At 39.0% G+C, this 14478-nt stretch overlaps 1 protein-coding gene and 3 long non-coding RNA genes across 4 annotated transcripts in view; 2 read left to right on the top strand and 2 right to left on the bottom strand.

Annotated features, from left to right (window-relative positions):
- Positions 1 to 6072, bottom strand: part of LOC117935101 — a 24844-nt gene extending 18772 nt beyond the window's left edge. The window contains exon 1 of the long non-coding RNA XR_004654662.1: positions 5963 to 6072. This is a non-coding gene — a long non-coding RNA (uncharacterized LOC117935101). The remainder of the gene's footprint in view (positions 1 to 5962) is intronic.
- The window catches only part of LOC117934997 (solute carrier family 12 member 3-like), a 13828-nt gene extending 587 nt beyond the window's left edge, over positions 1 to 13241 (top strand). Inside the window, exons 2-28 of the mRNA XM_034857076.1 lie at positions 1106 to 1289; positions 1644 to 1797; positions 1937 to 2068; positions 2181 to 2256; positions 2690 to 2785; positions 3165 to 3304; positions 3528 to 3638; positions 3742 to 3853; positions 3957 to 4087; positions 4171 to 4255; positions 5101 to 5258; positions 5965 to 6072; positions 6437 to 6560; positions 6771 to 6872; positions 7193 to 7348; positions 7471 to 7570; positions 7710 to 7821; positions 8009 to 8143; positions 8391 to 8497; positions 9259 to 9341; positions 9463 to 9528; positions 10002 to 10106; positions 10893 to 11004; positions 11396 to 11482; positions 12035 to 12170; positions 12267 to 12334; positions 13045 to 13241. Of these exons, the coding sequence (XP_034712967.1) occupies positions 1150 to 1289; positions 1644 to 1797; positions 1937 to 2068; positions 2181 to 2256; positions 2690 to 2785; positions 3165 to 3304; positions 3528 to 3638; positions 3742 to 3853; positions 3957 to 4087; positions 4171 to 4255; positions 5101 to 5258; positions 5965 to 6072; positions 6437 to 6560; positions 6771 to 6872; positions 7193 to 7348; positions 7471 to 7570; positions 7710 to 7821; positions 8009 to 8143; positions 8391 to 8497; positions 9259 to 9341; positions 9463 to 9528; positions 10002 to 10106; positions 10893 to 11004; positions 11396 to 11482; positions 12035 to 12170; positions 12267 to 12334; positions 13045 to 13183 (3075 nt within the window). The 5' untranslated portion in view covers positions 1106 to 1149 and the 3' untranslated portion in view covers positions 13184 to 13241. The remainder of the gene's footprint in view (positions 1 to 1105; positions 1290 to 1643; positions 1798 to 1936; positions 2069 to 2180; positions 2257 to 2689; positions 2786 to 3164; positions 3305 to 3527; positions 3639 to 3741; positions 3854 to 3956; positions 4088 to 4170; positions 4256 to 5100; positions 5259 to 5964; positions 6073 to 6436; positions 6561 to 6770; positions 6873 to 7192; positions 7349 to 7470; positions 7571 to 7709; positions 7822 to 8008; positions 8144 to 8390; positions 8498 to 9258; positions 9342 to 9462; positions 9529 to 10001; positions 10107 to 10892; positions 11005 to 11395; positions 11483 to 12034; positions 12171 to 12266; positions 12335 to 13044) is intronic.
- LOC117935096 overlaps positions 1 to 14478 on the top strand; it is a 22278-nt gene extending 7800 nt beyond the window's left edge. The window contains exon 2 of the long non-coding RNA XR_004654656.1: positions 13848 to 14478. This is a non-coding gene — a long non-coding RNA (uncharacterized LOC117935096). The remainder of the gene's footprint in view (positions 1 to 13847) is intronic.
- Positions 13269 to 13848, bottom strand: LOC117935099. Its single transcript, XR_004654660.1, has 2 exons — positions 13670 to 13848; positions 13269 to 13439 (listed from the first exon to the last, which is right to left on the bottom strand). It is a non-coding gene; the product is annotated as an uncharacterized LOC117935099 (long non-coding RNA).

Raw genomic sequence — 14478 nt, 5'->3', positions numbered from 1 at the left:
ATTTGAGCCAATGGCAAAAACAGCAAACGCAAACTGACGCGGAACCTTTATCTTTGCAGCCAGGTTCATGGCTGCTGGTTACAGTGTTCTCACTCAATACTGGAACACAGATTTTAAAATATTTCAAAATTTTAAAGATTTTGTACTCGGCAGTCACTTAAATGCATGTTGGAAATACCGAAGCATCTTAATGCCAATTAGCAAATATTTCATTACATAATGTCTTTGCTAAATTAAACATGCCAGTTTAGAAAAATTGTAATATAAAAGTGCATAGTCTTAATGTAAATAATCAGCTGAGAAGGTTTCATGTTGACATCTGTTAATTAAAATATTTTCCCCATTTACCTATAGTGTCTCCCCTCAACATGGGCTGCAATTGATAATTGGCATTTTTCAATAGTTTACACCACTTAGATCTCTTAGGACTTTGTATATGTTATACAGGAGATTTTTAAGAGATTAGATCAGTTTAAAAATTTCCTGTTGCAATTTGTGTGAGGTCACGTTGCATAATGCCAGCACTACTGGCCGGTGGGGACACTGTCAAGGGTTTAAAACGTATGCAACCCTTTGGAACAATATATTTTGGTTGATTGACTGATGGTTAAAAAATAGAAATAAAATATAAAGCACAGAGATAAATAACAAACAATCAGTTCTTTGACATTTATGAAAAAGAGTGGGAAGCATGTACTCATTTAATCTCGCACCTTCACTGTTCATCCTTCATCAATGCTAATACATTTCTTAGTTATTTTTTCTAAAACTCATCCAAAATTTTAGCTTGACTTACTTAAAAAATTCAATTTATCTCTCATGTATTATTATTTGATTTTTATTTAATTTACTCAAAGTATGAACTCATTACCGATCTGTTTTAGTGTCAAGTTACCAAGAGCACTTGTTGGCAACTTGATACTCAATCTAGATCTCTGGTCAGGATTTAACTAAAACCACATTAGTTGGGTCCAGGTGCGGCTGCATGACTTGGAAACAGTTACGTGTTCACTGTTAGAGGACAAATGTGGGATCTTTTAGGACACGTGCCAATAATTTTTATAATAACAAGCTTTTCTAAATAGATCGTTTGTCATCTTGTCAGCCCTTTTTCCCATTTCCCACACTAGGAGTCAGTCAGACGTGCCGATGGGGCAGTTTACATCCAAACGGGGTGGGGCTGACCCGAGAGCTGTCCCCAACGTCCAATTCTCCGGTGACGAAGGACCGCCCAGGTACTCCACGCACGGAATGCCTCCAACCATCGTAATATCGGACGTCGAGTCAAGGTTTGTGTTGTTAACTTCTAGTGTCCAATTTTAACATATTTGTAGGTTAGCTGTTATTTCAGTAATTTCTGGTTGTCTAACATTACAAATTGATTTTTCTTCTTTTTTTTTTCATTAAGTAATTAAAGTAAGTAAAGTCAAAGTAATTAATAACTTTTATATTTCATGATGTCCTGAGAAAGTTTACCTAAAATCAGATAGATACTTAGCCCATTGCTTTGGTATTTTTACATCTGTCTGAAGGTAGAGGAACTGCAGCTCATGAAAATCACTAATAACCTACATATTGTAATTTATTGCAATATTTGCTCAAATTTTTTCTGTTTGTTTAAAATGACCCCTTTGCATCAACAGTGCATCAGAGCGCCGCGGCTCGAGGGCGGAGCTGCGGAGATCTTCTGTCTACAGCACGTTAGACCTGGTACCACAGCTGGGGCATTACACCCGCACACTGCACCAGCAGAAGGGGAGCCGGCCATCCCTTGATGCTCTTCGCAAGGCATTTGAGGTCATTTGTTTTAGTCTTTGGGAAACACATCTAACAGCACCTTGCATCATCGAACTTGTGAATGATTTCTTATTCCCACCATCATTATCATTAAGCTATTTAAAATAGTTTTTCTTTGTAAAAACTGCATCTTACTCAGGAGAAGGAGGCGGAAGCGGAGGTCCCAACCACAGACTCAGGAGATGGCAGTCTGCCTAACAGTGGACCTGAAGCACCAAAAGGTCCACCAAAGAAAGCTCCTGCTAGATTTGGCTGGTTTATTGGAGTCATGGTGAGCAAAACTTGGGTGTATTTGGGCATACATACAGACTTCATACACTAATTATTTCAATTCTGTTAACACTATACAATCTTACTGAGCTCTTTTTTATTGAACATCACAGATGCGTTGCATGCTGAATATTTGGGGAGTCATCCTGTTTCTGCGTGTAACAGTGATCACTTCTCAGGCAGGCATTGGTGAGTTCAGTCATCCCTCCATACCATACATTAGTCCCTTTCGTTCCTCTGTTTAGTGGCTTGTAGCACTCCATTGCATCACTCTTGCCCTCTCATGTAGGGCTTTATTCAATTTACCTTTACATTATGTTGCATGAGAACAGTACGTGCAGATGCAGATTGCTGATAGAGCCTCACCTTGTACTTGCTGTTTTTGATATCTTCTGGATCTCCATGTAATACAATATCCAAAGTCTGTATGATTGAGAAGAAATATGCATCTACAGTTCATCCCTGTGGTCATGTAGAGGCAAACATTTGCAGAAATAGACTTTTCTTTTACAAAGATAGAGAGACAGGCCTTGAAACCAAAACATCAATTTCAATGTAGTAGTCTATGTCTTCTATGTCTGTAGTATCATGAATTTCCTTTTCATTTCATTTTCCTCATTAGTGTTGATGTGGGTTATTATTGGGTTGTCTGTCATGGTGACCACGATAACTGGCCTCTCCATCTCCGCCATCGCCACCAACGGAAGAGTGATTTCAGGTCAGTCACTTCCTGTGTCTCAAAGGGGGTGAAAAGTCATGTGTAGGCCACATATCTGCAATTTAGTCAGGGAAGCCTCTTGAGTTCCTTTAGTCAATGCTAATCAACTGTAGACGCCACTGTCTCTCCCTTATATTCTAACGTGTTTCTTCAGGTTTTCTACATTTAAAAAAAACACTAGAGGCATTAGTGTTAGCAGGTTTGGCTCCGTTGGCTAAGAGCCCATTCCCTTTCCTATTCCCTTTTGAATGCTAACAAAACACACACAAAGGAAATATAGATAAATAACTATGTAAATCTTTAACTAGGTATTTTATTGCTTTCTGCTTAATTTGCCCCTGTTCAAAACTACAGACTTCTTTGTCTCTGTCATTTTCAGGTGGGACGTATTTCATGATCTCCCGCTCACTGGGTTATGAACTTGGCGCCCCGATCGGGTTGGTCTTTTCCTTCGCCAACGCTCTGGCCTGTGCGCTCAACACTGTTGGCTTTTCAATTGTGGTCCGGGATCTAATGCGGGTACTTATGCTTGAACTTAGAAAATAGATGCATGATGGATTCATCTTACTGTTTTATTGCCCGTTTCCTTTTTATTGTTATTAAAGCATTTTGTTACTTTGCTCTCTAAAAGGAGCCATATTTAATAAGCAAAGGCCCGAATATTTTTATCCAAAATGTACTTGAATATGTTTTCATATGTCTTGGTGTCTAATCTGTCAATATTTTGGTTATATTAATGTAGGATTATAATGTCATCATTGTCGATGACTTGAATGACGTCCGAATTGTGGGCGTGATCACACTAGTTATTCTTCTGATGATTACATTGGCTGGAATGGAGTGGGAGTCCAAGGTAAGCCAATCCTTACACTTCTAACTTTATTTGCATTCTACCTTATAGTTCTTATCATATATTGTCCTTTTTTCCCTTCTTCTCCATGTGTCTGTGTCTTCAGACCCAGATTTTGTTCTTTATAATTCTCTTGGTTTCGTTTGCCGACTACTTGGTGGGCACACTCATCCCGCACTCTAAAGAGAAACAGTCCAAAGGCCTCTTTGGATACAACAGTAAGTTCAGGCTTCTCAGGACAAACTACAGCCTTTAATTAAAGCATACAATCAGTTTTAAAATATATGTTATAAAGTTGTTTTTTTTGTTGCCTGTCACCAGAGGACATCTTCATTTCGAACCTGACACCAGATTGGAGAGGACCTGACGGCAACTTTTTCCGCATGTTTTCTATTTTCTTTCCCGGTGCCACTGGTATCCTGTCTGGAGTCAACATCTGTGGCGACCTCAAAGTATGATGAAGAAGGAAGAAAGATATTTCTTGAAAAAAAAAATACTACATAAATTTTGACTTCTGTGTGGTTTCCCTTTTCAGGACCCTGCTACTGCTATCCCCAAAGGAACCCTAGGGGCCATTCTCGTTACCACACTCTCCTATCTAATTCTTTCTGTAACTTCTGGTAAGCTAACCTTTTTACATGCTTTTATTTAGTATTTTGTTAGATCTCATTTGATGGTACCATAATATAGTATATATAAAATAGAATGATAATTAAAACGAGTCACAGTCAGTGGTGAAGTGAATATTAAAGTTTTTTTTTTTATGCAGTTAAAAAGTTCACTAAAGGTGGAGGAATGAAATCGATATGACAAATCCAGGCCTAATTCATCTTTAGCTCTTGAAGCAAAACACAAACCAGAAGACCTAGCCTGCTTCTCTAAAACAAGTGCTTAACAAAACATACAGGAGTGGCACCAACCTCCAAACCTTTGTTTCAGGACAAATTTAACCCTGAATGTAAATCTCACTTACAGTCCTCAACCTTACAGCCAAATAATACAGGTTTAGATGCAACTCAGCCACATCTCAGCCAGCAGAAAGTTTGGAAAGTTCAGTCTCCTCAGGTGTGCATATTTTATCAATGGCCTTGAATGCCGATTTGCCAACTCAAAAACAGAGGGAACCAATGATCTGCATTACAGGCTGCACAGGTGGAAATCATCATCTGTTCCACACCTTGAGAGATACCTTGTGGGAAAGTGAAAGAAACAATAAATGCATAAAACAGGCACTTTGCTAGCCTGCCTGGCATTTGACATATGTATTTGCTTCTGATTTGATTTTTTTAATTATCTGAACTACTAGGGATTATTTAAGTTAGGGTGGTTTGTTGGGTGGAGGGACAGGAGGCATTGAGTCTGATTTATCACTCATGTTAAGGGTAGTATCATGTACTGCTTTAGCGGGAAAGGACTGACGGGCTCAAAATGGAAGGAAATTATTTACCTCATTATCTTCCCCCAGGTGCCTCTGTGGTGCGTGACGCCTCTGGCAACATGAGTGACTATATCGGTGGAAACATCACTAGTGACTGTGTGGGTCTGGGATGTAACTTCGGCTGGAACTTCACAAAATGCATCTTGGCCCAGAATTGTAAATTTGGTCTGGCCAACACTTCAAAGGTAGGGCCTTTCTTTTTTTGGGGGGGGGGGTGACACAAACACGGACTAAAAAGAATGCGCACTAAATGCAAGGAGGTAAAATTAGGCTACTGACGTACAACCATGTCTAGCATTGTAAGATATTTTAAAAAGGAAAATACCTATTACATACCTGTCTAGGAGGAAGAGGGCTAATTTAGGGTTGGTAAATAGATTTGGTTTATATCCTTTAAAATCCCAAAATTGTCTCCATATGTTGAAAGACCAACCAAGGCTGACTCGGGTTTCGCCCATCATCTGTCAATCTCCCTATAGCTTTTAGTTGTTTTTTGTTTAATTTCCTTTTTCTGTGATGGTCCTGCCCCAGTGTCAGCCATAACTACAACAGATAACTTCTAAAATATGATTAAAATTCAATTAGGTATTTATAAAAAAAAACTTTTAACTGGAATGGATACTAAAACACAGACATTTACAATGTGACACCGAAATCTGTGACCCATCAAAATGAGTCTGCCTGCTGTAAATCATTTTGTGACTTTGTGGAAAAAAATCTGAGCAGGGCAAAGGCATTGTTAAAAACTATGTATAAATAGCAATCTTTTCACTGTTTTACTTGTTTGCTGTTACAGTTATGTATGATCATCATATGGAAAATTGAACAGTTTCAGAAACATTTACATAAAATATGACAACAATACTAATTGTGAATGACTATTCCAAACAGGTAATGGGTCTACTATCAGGTTCGTACTACCTGATCATCGCTGGTGTCTTTGCAGCCACCTTGTCGTCAGCTCTTGGTTTCCTCGTCTCCGCTCCTAAAATCTTTCAGGTGAGAAACCGCAGCCAAACCCTGATGTTACATCTCTTTTAGTCTGGCTCACGGGAGGTACTGTACATTGCTGTTGAACAAGGTTTTTAAGGATGTCTTAAATTGTTAAACTGCCAGACCATGGCCACAGTGACATACATTAACCTTTAAATACTGTTCATATTATTATTATTATTATTATTATCATTATAGCTTTTTATGATACTGGCAAACTGTGAAAGTTGTCTCTCAAAAGGACACCATCATAATAAAACAAGCTTTTGAATGCATCATATCTATAGTAACATAACATGTGTAGAAATGGAGTCAAATCTAACATGATGCACATGTTAAATAGCATTTTACTTTCTGCTTTATCTGACAGTGTCTGTGCAAAGACAAAATATACCCATACATTGGATTCTTTGGAAAAGGCTATGGGAAAAACAATGAGCCACTCCGTGCCTATGTACTCTGCTTCCTCATTGCTGTGGCCCTCGTTATCTATGGTGGGTGTGATCTAATGTTGTAGCTGTTTTGTTAGTGGAAGTATTTATTCCCATATTTGTTTTTAAATGCATTTTTATGCTAAATGTATGTTCTAGCTATGATTAAATATTTCAATAAAGAGAAAAAAATAGTTTTTTTGAACTATCTTGATAGCTTTTTGATTTTCAATGTGTATTGATTTAATGACTTTCTCTCCTGTTACATAACAGGTGATCTGAACACCATCGCAGCCTTGAACTCCAACTTATTCATGTGTTCCTATGCCCTCATCAACTTCAGCTGCTTTCACGCTTCAATCACAAATGCTCCCGGTGAGTCACCTCTTTTAAAACAACTCATTTGAGCATTTCTGTCCAGCTGCTGCAATGGCTAAAGTTTAGGGTTATGGAAACAGTATAACGTTACGTGACCGGTAAGTTAATGTGTGTGTCCCGTTTGCATTCCAATTTATAGATTCTAAGATGTTAAATACAATATATAGGAGCCAGACTGTGACCAGTGTAAAGTCATTACATGACTAAAAACAGACTGATTTGCCCCTTTGACAGATGTGCGGCTATGTGAAATCAGTTTATGTGATATTTCACCCAAAAGTAATTTATTTCTCATTTTCTCGATTTCCCCCCTTTAGGTTGGAGGCCAATGTTTCATTACTACAATAAATGGCTAGCTTTATTTGCAGCAGCGGTCGCTGTGTTGCTGATGTTCCTCTTTACCTGGTGGGCAGCTCTCGTCGTCCTTAGCGTCATGGCTTTCCTGTTTATATACGTCACCTACAACAAACCAAGTAAGTCCAAAACAGATATGTTTAAATGCAACCATGTTCTGATGAGACAAGCCTGGCTAATATAAAAAAATTAACAAGTCAGTGTGATATTACCTGACTCATGTGTGTTTTCATTTCCACAGATGTGAACTGGGGTTCATCAGTCCAGGCAGGTTCATACAACATGGCTTTGTCATACTCTGTCGCTTTAACTGGTGTCAACGATCATGTCAAAAATTACAGGTCAGTGACCGAAAACCTCAGTTATATCATTCCTGGACAACTTCCTATAATGTTTGTCTAATACAATTTTACTTGCAGTTGATCTCATGCTTCTCACTAAGTAGAAAAGTAATGAATTTACACTCATGTGTTTCTTCAGACCGCAATGCCTGGTCCTGACTGGGCCACCAACCCAGCGACCAGCTCTGGTGGACTTTGTTGATTCCTTTACCAAACACGCAAGCCTCATGATCTGTGGAGACATAATCATGGTCAGTCATTTAATCTCCAAAGTTTTGGTAACGAAAGGAAAATAAGAGAAATGATTCATATCATTGTATTGAAGATACTGCCCAATCCTTCTTGCAGTACCTTTTCACTAGACAATTTTTACTGGTCCTATTTTCTATTTCTTAATTTTTCTTTTTGGTCTTTTATTGAATCTCCTTGTCCTTTATGGATCAGGACCGGCAGAGTCAGCCACAGGAGGCCACAGATATGTTGGTAAAGTGGATGAACAAGAGGAAGGTGCGCTCCTTTTATTCTCCTTTCCCTGCTGACAGCCTCAGAGTTGGAGCTCGGAACTTGCTACAGGTAAAATCTTAATATGACTCTTATATTAAGATGACAACCTGTCATCCTTGCAATTTTGGCTTTTTCGTATTTCCATCTCTTCTCATTTCGGTAGGACACCTCTTTTGGGTGCTACATATAACTTTCATTAGAACATTTAGACATCCTGTTACTTGCATAGTAAAGTATTTCTATCTACAGTATGTTTTTATTTGTATTTTATGAAAAGTTAAATATAATTTATCGTCTCATTTGACATTTTCTCAAGACTTCTGGTCTTGGAAAGCTGAAGCCCAACATTCTGGTCCTGGGCTTCAAGTCAAACTGGAGGGACAGTTCTCCTGAAAGCATTGATGATTATATCAACACCATATAGTAAGTGCAGTTACAGAAATTATTAAAAAACAATGTTGACTGTTTTCGGTTTTACCGTTATTGAAGGATTAGGCAGCTCTTTATATTGAATTTAAAAAGTCATTTTTGTCACTATAAGCACCTACCTTGGAAATCCAGAGTTCTTGCAAAAGCACTATTTGAAATTTGCTTAGCGAGTTACTCTGGCATTGAGTAATGCTGCTCATTAACTATACCCTTGCATTGGATCTGCACCAATCACATCGGTGTATCTGATGTAGGCGGGCCAGAGGCGAGCTAAACAGATGACAACAGTTTAACCTAACAGTTAGCCCCGCTGGTAGCTAAGCGTATGGGAATCTAAATACGTCACCCTATGTGTTGTTGTGATTGGTTGTAGTCTTATCCAGTTGCGTGCAATAAGATTTTCAAATTCAAGCTTGGTGGCGCTCCTCGAGATGGGTGACCTTCAAGACTCAATGCCAGACCCTTAATATATCGGATTTGGGTCTGGATTTCCAGGCTAATAGAAATAATAATAAAGATTATTTTCATAGTTGATAAATCTGTTTATTTTCTCAAGTAATTGATTAGTTGTTTGGTCTATAAAATATCAGAAAATTGTGAAAAATTAGACCAGCATTTCCCAGACACCCAAGATGACATCCTCAAATGTCTTGTTTTGTCCACAACTCAAAGATATTCAGTTTACTGTCTTAAGAATAATATAATTTCTACTTTAAAAATTCCGTTTTAACTTCCTTTTCTTCTCTTCTCTCTAGCGATACCTTCGACACTAACTACTCTTTATGTATCCTGAGGATGATGGAAGGGTTGGATGTCTCTGATCAGTTTGATTTTGAAGGTTAATAATCCAGAGTTTGTAATTCTTTTGTCTTTATTTCACCAGCAATGTTTCCTACAACATGACATATTTTTATACCATTGAAAACAAAATGATAAAGGATGCAATGTCTGTCTTCCAGTGAACAAGGGGTTTGAGCCTGATGAATCTATTGAGAAAGACGACCAGAAATCTCAGAAGAAACCCGGTGAGCACACAGACACATTAGAATACAATATTTTGAGGATGTTGTATTGACTTGCATCCCTTGGGGTCCCTTGTAGTGATGAACCTACAGAGAATTATCACCAGAATACGTTGTGCGTTGTTTTCAGCGCTTTATAGAATTTTAGCTCATGGTTTAGCGGTCTGGCCGTAACTTAACTGGGTTCACTCCTAAGGCTCTCATATTGTCTTTTTTCCCACTCTACACCTGAGCAGACGCACACAGTTAGCATCTACATGGTGTAGCATTAAGCAGCAAATGAGCCAGATATTTCCCTGAGAAGTTGAAAGAGACAAAAAGCAAAGCTAAAAACTCCCCCACTCCGTAAATATACTGTATTACAATATTTTTACTGTATTGGAACACTTTGTGGTGCATTATTGCAGAGTAATGCTATTCAGAGTAATTATTAATATTGTCCCTGCAACTCACTCTTTCTCCTTTTTCTGTTCCAGCTGACAGCATCCCCGAGGAAGACAACAAAGAGCAGATGAAGACAGTGTTTCAGACTGACCAGGGGAAGAAGACCATTGACGTCTACTGGATAGCAGATGATGGAGGTTAGATCTGACGAAACAAGCATAATGGATGACCTGTTGCTAATCTGTTGTAATCATTATTGTTATTTATGATTATATGGTTGATTGTCATCAATTTTCCTGGTGGTCAAACAACTACGCACTGGCAGAGCCCCGGGCATTGTTGAGATCCATCCAGAAATGGGTGTCGGAGGGGGATGTTATGCATGACACGACTCTGAACGTTGCCTGGAAGTCTGTGCCTCAGGAGTGACAGACTGTGGGTGATGGTTCCACTGTTCAACAAGGGGGGGTGTCTGCCAATGACAGGTTTAATATCCCACTCCTCAGCCTCCCTGGTAAAGTCCACTCCCCAGTGCTGAAAAGAAAACGCAAAAGGAGAGCTGAAACAAAAATAAAAGCTCTTGATCAACCGGTCAATTTTTGTTCCTACTATCTAATGTCATGAAGGCAGTGTCATGACAGAACGAGATCCAAGGTACAAGCGGCCAAAATGGGTTTTCTCAAGAGAGTTGCTGGTGTTTCCCTTCCCTGCATCTGGTAAAGAGGCCCTCTGGGTGCTTCCCTAGGGAGGGGTTACAGGCATGTCCAGCCGGGAGGAGGCCTCTGGGCCCCGTGACCCGACCAAGGATGGATGGATATAATAAAATAATGAAGGTGTTGTTTTGGTTCAACAATGGTCAATGGACACAAGGAGATGCCACCTCCTTTTGACAATGTAGGCTCAATACAGAGGCATGCAAAACACAATTTTTTTTCATAGCTTCTCTTCCTCAGCTGCAGTATTTCTCTTTATTCTCTTTTAAGGTCTGACTCTGCTGGTGCCTTACCTGCTCACCAGGAGAAAACGCTGGCACAACTGTAAGGTCAGGGTCTTTGTCGTAGGAGACGAACAAAACATGGAGGAAAACCGCGCCGAGTATGTATTCTTTGTTTCACCTTCTGGGAAAAGTTAATAATAATGATTAATAATAGTAATAGTGTAACACTAAGAAAGCTAATCCTGGTGCACACCAAGAACACTAAAACAAAAAGTTCTTGGTCCTGCCCCTCTACTTTTTTCACTTTTCTGAGCCACAGAATACACAATGCACCTACGTATGAAATTAAACATCAATACTCAATATTCAGTCAAGTACTGTTGGAAAACTAAGAAGGAAATTGGTATGCATACATACGTGCGTAACAATACAAGTAATAATTACTAAAATGAACTCTTTTCATCCTACAAAACTCCATACATACATTTATGTGTTGGCTATACGTTATTGAAACTGATGTGCTGAGACTTTGACTATTGTTTCTTTTAGGATGCTTAAGCTTCTGGATCGGTTTCGTTTTGGTTTTAAGGATGTTACAGTCATGACGGACAGCGAGAAGCGTCCACAGGCCAAGAGGTATGTATGGAAAACCTTCACTGTCACTACACACTAAAATTGGAACAGTTGTGTTGAAACAGGAAGGGATCAGTCTAACAGACTGGGATGTTCACTGTTTTAGGTATATCTTTATTGTGAGCAAACAAATTACAAAACATTAAAGCCGGCAGCATGTGCCGCATACTTCTAGACTCTGGCCCGCCGAGTGGAAGCAAGTGAGCTAAAACGCTTCAGCAATGCATCTAGTTTGTCCAATGTTACTGTGATGTCCATGTCAACTAAAATCTTTCCAGGGTTGAGATCCCCATGGATTTTTCCACACACAAACACATATGATCAGATCATATAAAGAAGTTTGTTTAAAATAAGACAAATAAACCTCTATGGGTTTTTAATGTTCTTTGAATCCTTCACTCTGTGGTATTAAAATAATCAGCCTTGGAATTTTCACCTAAACTTGTCCAACAGTTATGGCCGACAGACACTGAGTGTTTAACAAATGTTAATAATACTTTTAATATCTCTGTCTTTCATGGCAAAAAGACTTATTTTCTTTTTGTTGTTTTCAAGCATTGAAAAGTTTGAGGAGTCTGTCGCCCCCTTCAGGCTGTATGATGAACAGTATGAAGGTGTTTCAGCTCAGGAGCTGAGAGAAAACTCTCCATGGAAAATACCAGACAAAGAGTTTGAGGCCTTTAGACAAAAGGTAGGGGTGTCTGTGATGAGCAACAACATGGTATTAATGTCATCCACTGTTAATAAACTTGGTCAGATGTCTGAAATTAATTTCCCTCCTTCCCAGTCGGAGACCAAAGTGAGGCTGAATGAAATCATCCGGAGGAATTCAATGCACGCTGGTCTCGTGCTTGTGTGAGTACACAGTTTACATTATCACTTCAGCATTACATCAAGGCTGTTTGGCTGTAACATCCTGCACCTCTGACTTAGGGCTGGCAAGTGGGATGTTTCTTAAAAAAACTAAAGTTCTCCAATGAAGAATTCTTACAGTTGTCTTTTACAGTTTTGTCATTCATTAGCCTGTTTTTAACCAGCATCCACTGGTGCCCCCAGGAAAAGTTAAAGTGATTGAAAAGCAAGTTAATAAATAATGATGTGCTCTTAACCCTACATTATAGTGAGTTATAAACCATTTAACAAATGTTTATATGATGTCTATAAATGCTGAAGCGTTAAGATATTCCTTGATTGGAACTAAGGGGCATAACCGTGTGTAGTGATAGTTGATGATAGTTTAACTTATTTGGATATTTTCAACCATAACCATATTTTTTTTGTTTGATTGAGCCAGTGTCTAAATAGAACACAGCTATAACTTACAAAACTGTGACCGGTTCTAGTTTAGTCTTAGGCTTTGTAATAGAGATACATGCCATACTGTAGATGAAACATCCATACAGGCCTTTCTCTTAGCTTTAGGAGGTGAAAACAATACTTGTCTGATTTCCATAGGAATGCATGATGTTTATTTATACATATTTTCCTCATAAGTCAAATAAGAGTAGTCTCTGTTTTTGTTGTGCAGTTTTGGTATGCTCATGTAAATGTTATGCGTTTTCCAGGAGCCTTCCAGTGCCACACAGCGACTGCACCAGTGCTCTGTACATGGCCTGGCTGGACTCTCTGACCTGTGGCCTCCACTGCCCTGTGGTGCTGATACGAGGAAACCAGGAGAACGTGCTCACTTTCTACTGCCAGTGAATCAATAAGTGGTCTTACGGGAATGGACACTAAATTAAAACACACTAACTTAAGAAGTCAAAAAAATAAAAAATGTATATTAACTATACTATTAACTATAACTCAAATTTGAACATCAGGGCAATTAGTAGAATTTGCAGAGGAAGAGATCTCAAAGGCATTGATGGAAGATAACCCCATGCAGTTACTTGCATCACTGTCATCATGATCATCTTCAGGGTGATGTGGATGCCAGCGTCATCTTAGTCAGGCGTCCCTGGCCAAAGGCTACCGGTTTAAGCAAAGAGAGCGCACTCCTCTGACGCTACCCGGCCGGAGCCATAACCTAGATAAAAAAGGGATACAAGACGCTCCCAGACCCAAACACTTTCACGTGTTTGTCTCCACTTTGTCCACGACAGACAATGTAATCTCACTACCTGGGAGGATGGCTTATGTTGATGCAGAGAGCACCACCGGGACCTGGTCTCCATCACCAACCTCAACCAGCAGAGATGGGTCCAAGAGAGATCCAAGATGGCCGACAGTCCCTACGTCTGGCCAGGACTGTGCTACACCTGCACCCTGCAGCTCTGGGTCAGTGACGAGGTGGTCTCTGCTATAAGAACTGGGACTCACATAAGACAGATGATGATTGTGACATGTCTAGAGCCATGGACAGAAGGATAACATAAGTGGGTCAAAAATATTGTAAATGAGGAGTTTAATTTTATCTGTTCTAAGTAAAACCCTTAACTCACTGGTAGCTGACGTTCTGTATATTTACTCACTTTATTTGCGGTGGTGTGGCGTTGACACTATAAACAGTATGCCCTCTGATTTTATTAACAGGCATTCTTGGAAATGTAAAAATCACAACCGAAAGGGAAGAGAAATGAAATTTCTAACAGACTTTCTAACAGCAGATTTTAAATTGAGGGAAGATTACTGATGATGTGATCCTGTGACAGGTTTGTCTGTCTCCTGATTCTGATGTACACTATCTATTTCCTGAAATTGTTATATTTTGTTTTTCTCAAAGTGTGGATAATTTTTTTCATTTTTGAGGTTGTATTTAGTTTTCTGTATAATTCAAAACATGTAGTTTTTACCCATGTATATGGCAGGAAAATGAATACATACACAAATCTACAGTAGAGGTTTGATTTTTGCTTTCCATATTCATTATGGAACATTTTCCTCTTTTATCAACTCTTGGTGAATATCTGGTGATATATCATGTCAAATCTGTGTATCCCATTTTTTTGAGTTTTTTGTAAACAATGACTTGCTTAGGCTCAATAAACTGTTAAAAC

Source organism: Etheostoma cragini, chromosome 19, assembly GCF_013103735.1.
Source record: "Etheostoma cragini isolate CJK2018 chromosome 19, CSU_Ecrag_1.0, whole genome shotgun sequence".
NCBI lineage: Eukaryota > Metazoa > Chordata > Actinopteri > Perciformes > Percidae > Etheostoma > Etheostoma cragini.
The sequence above is the reverse complement of the archived record's forward strand: the minus strand, read 5'-3'. Positions and strand labels throughout refer to the sequence as shown.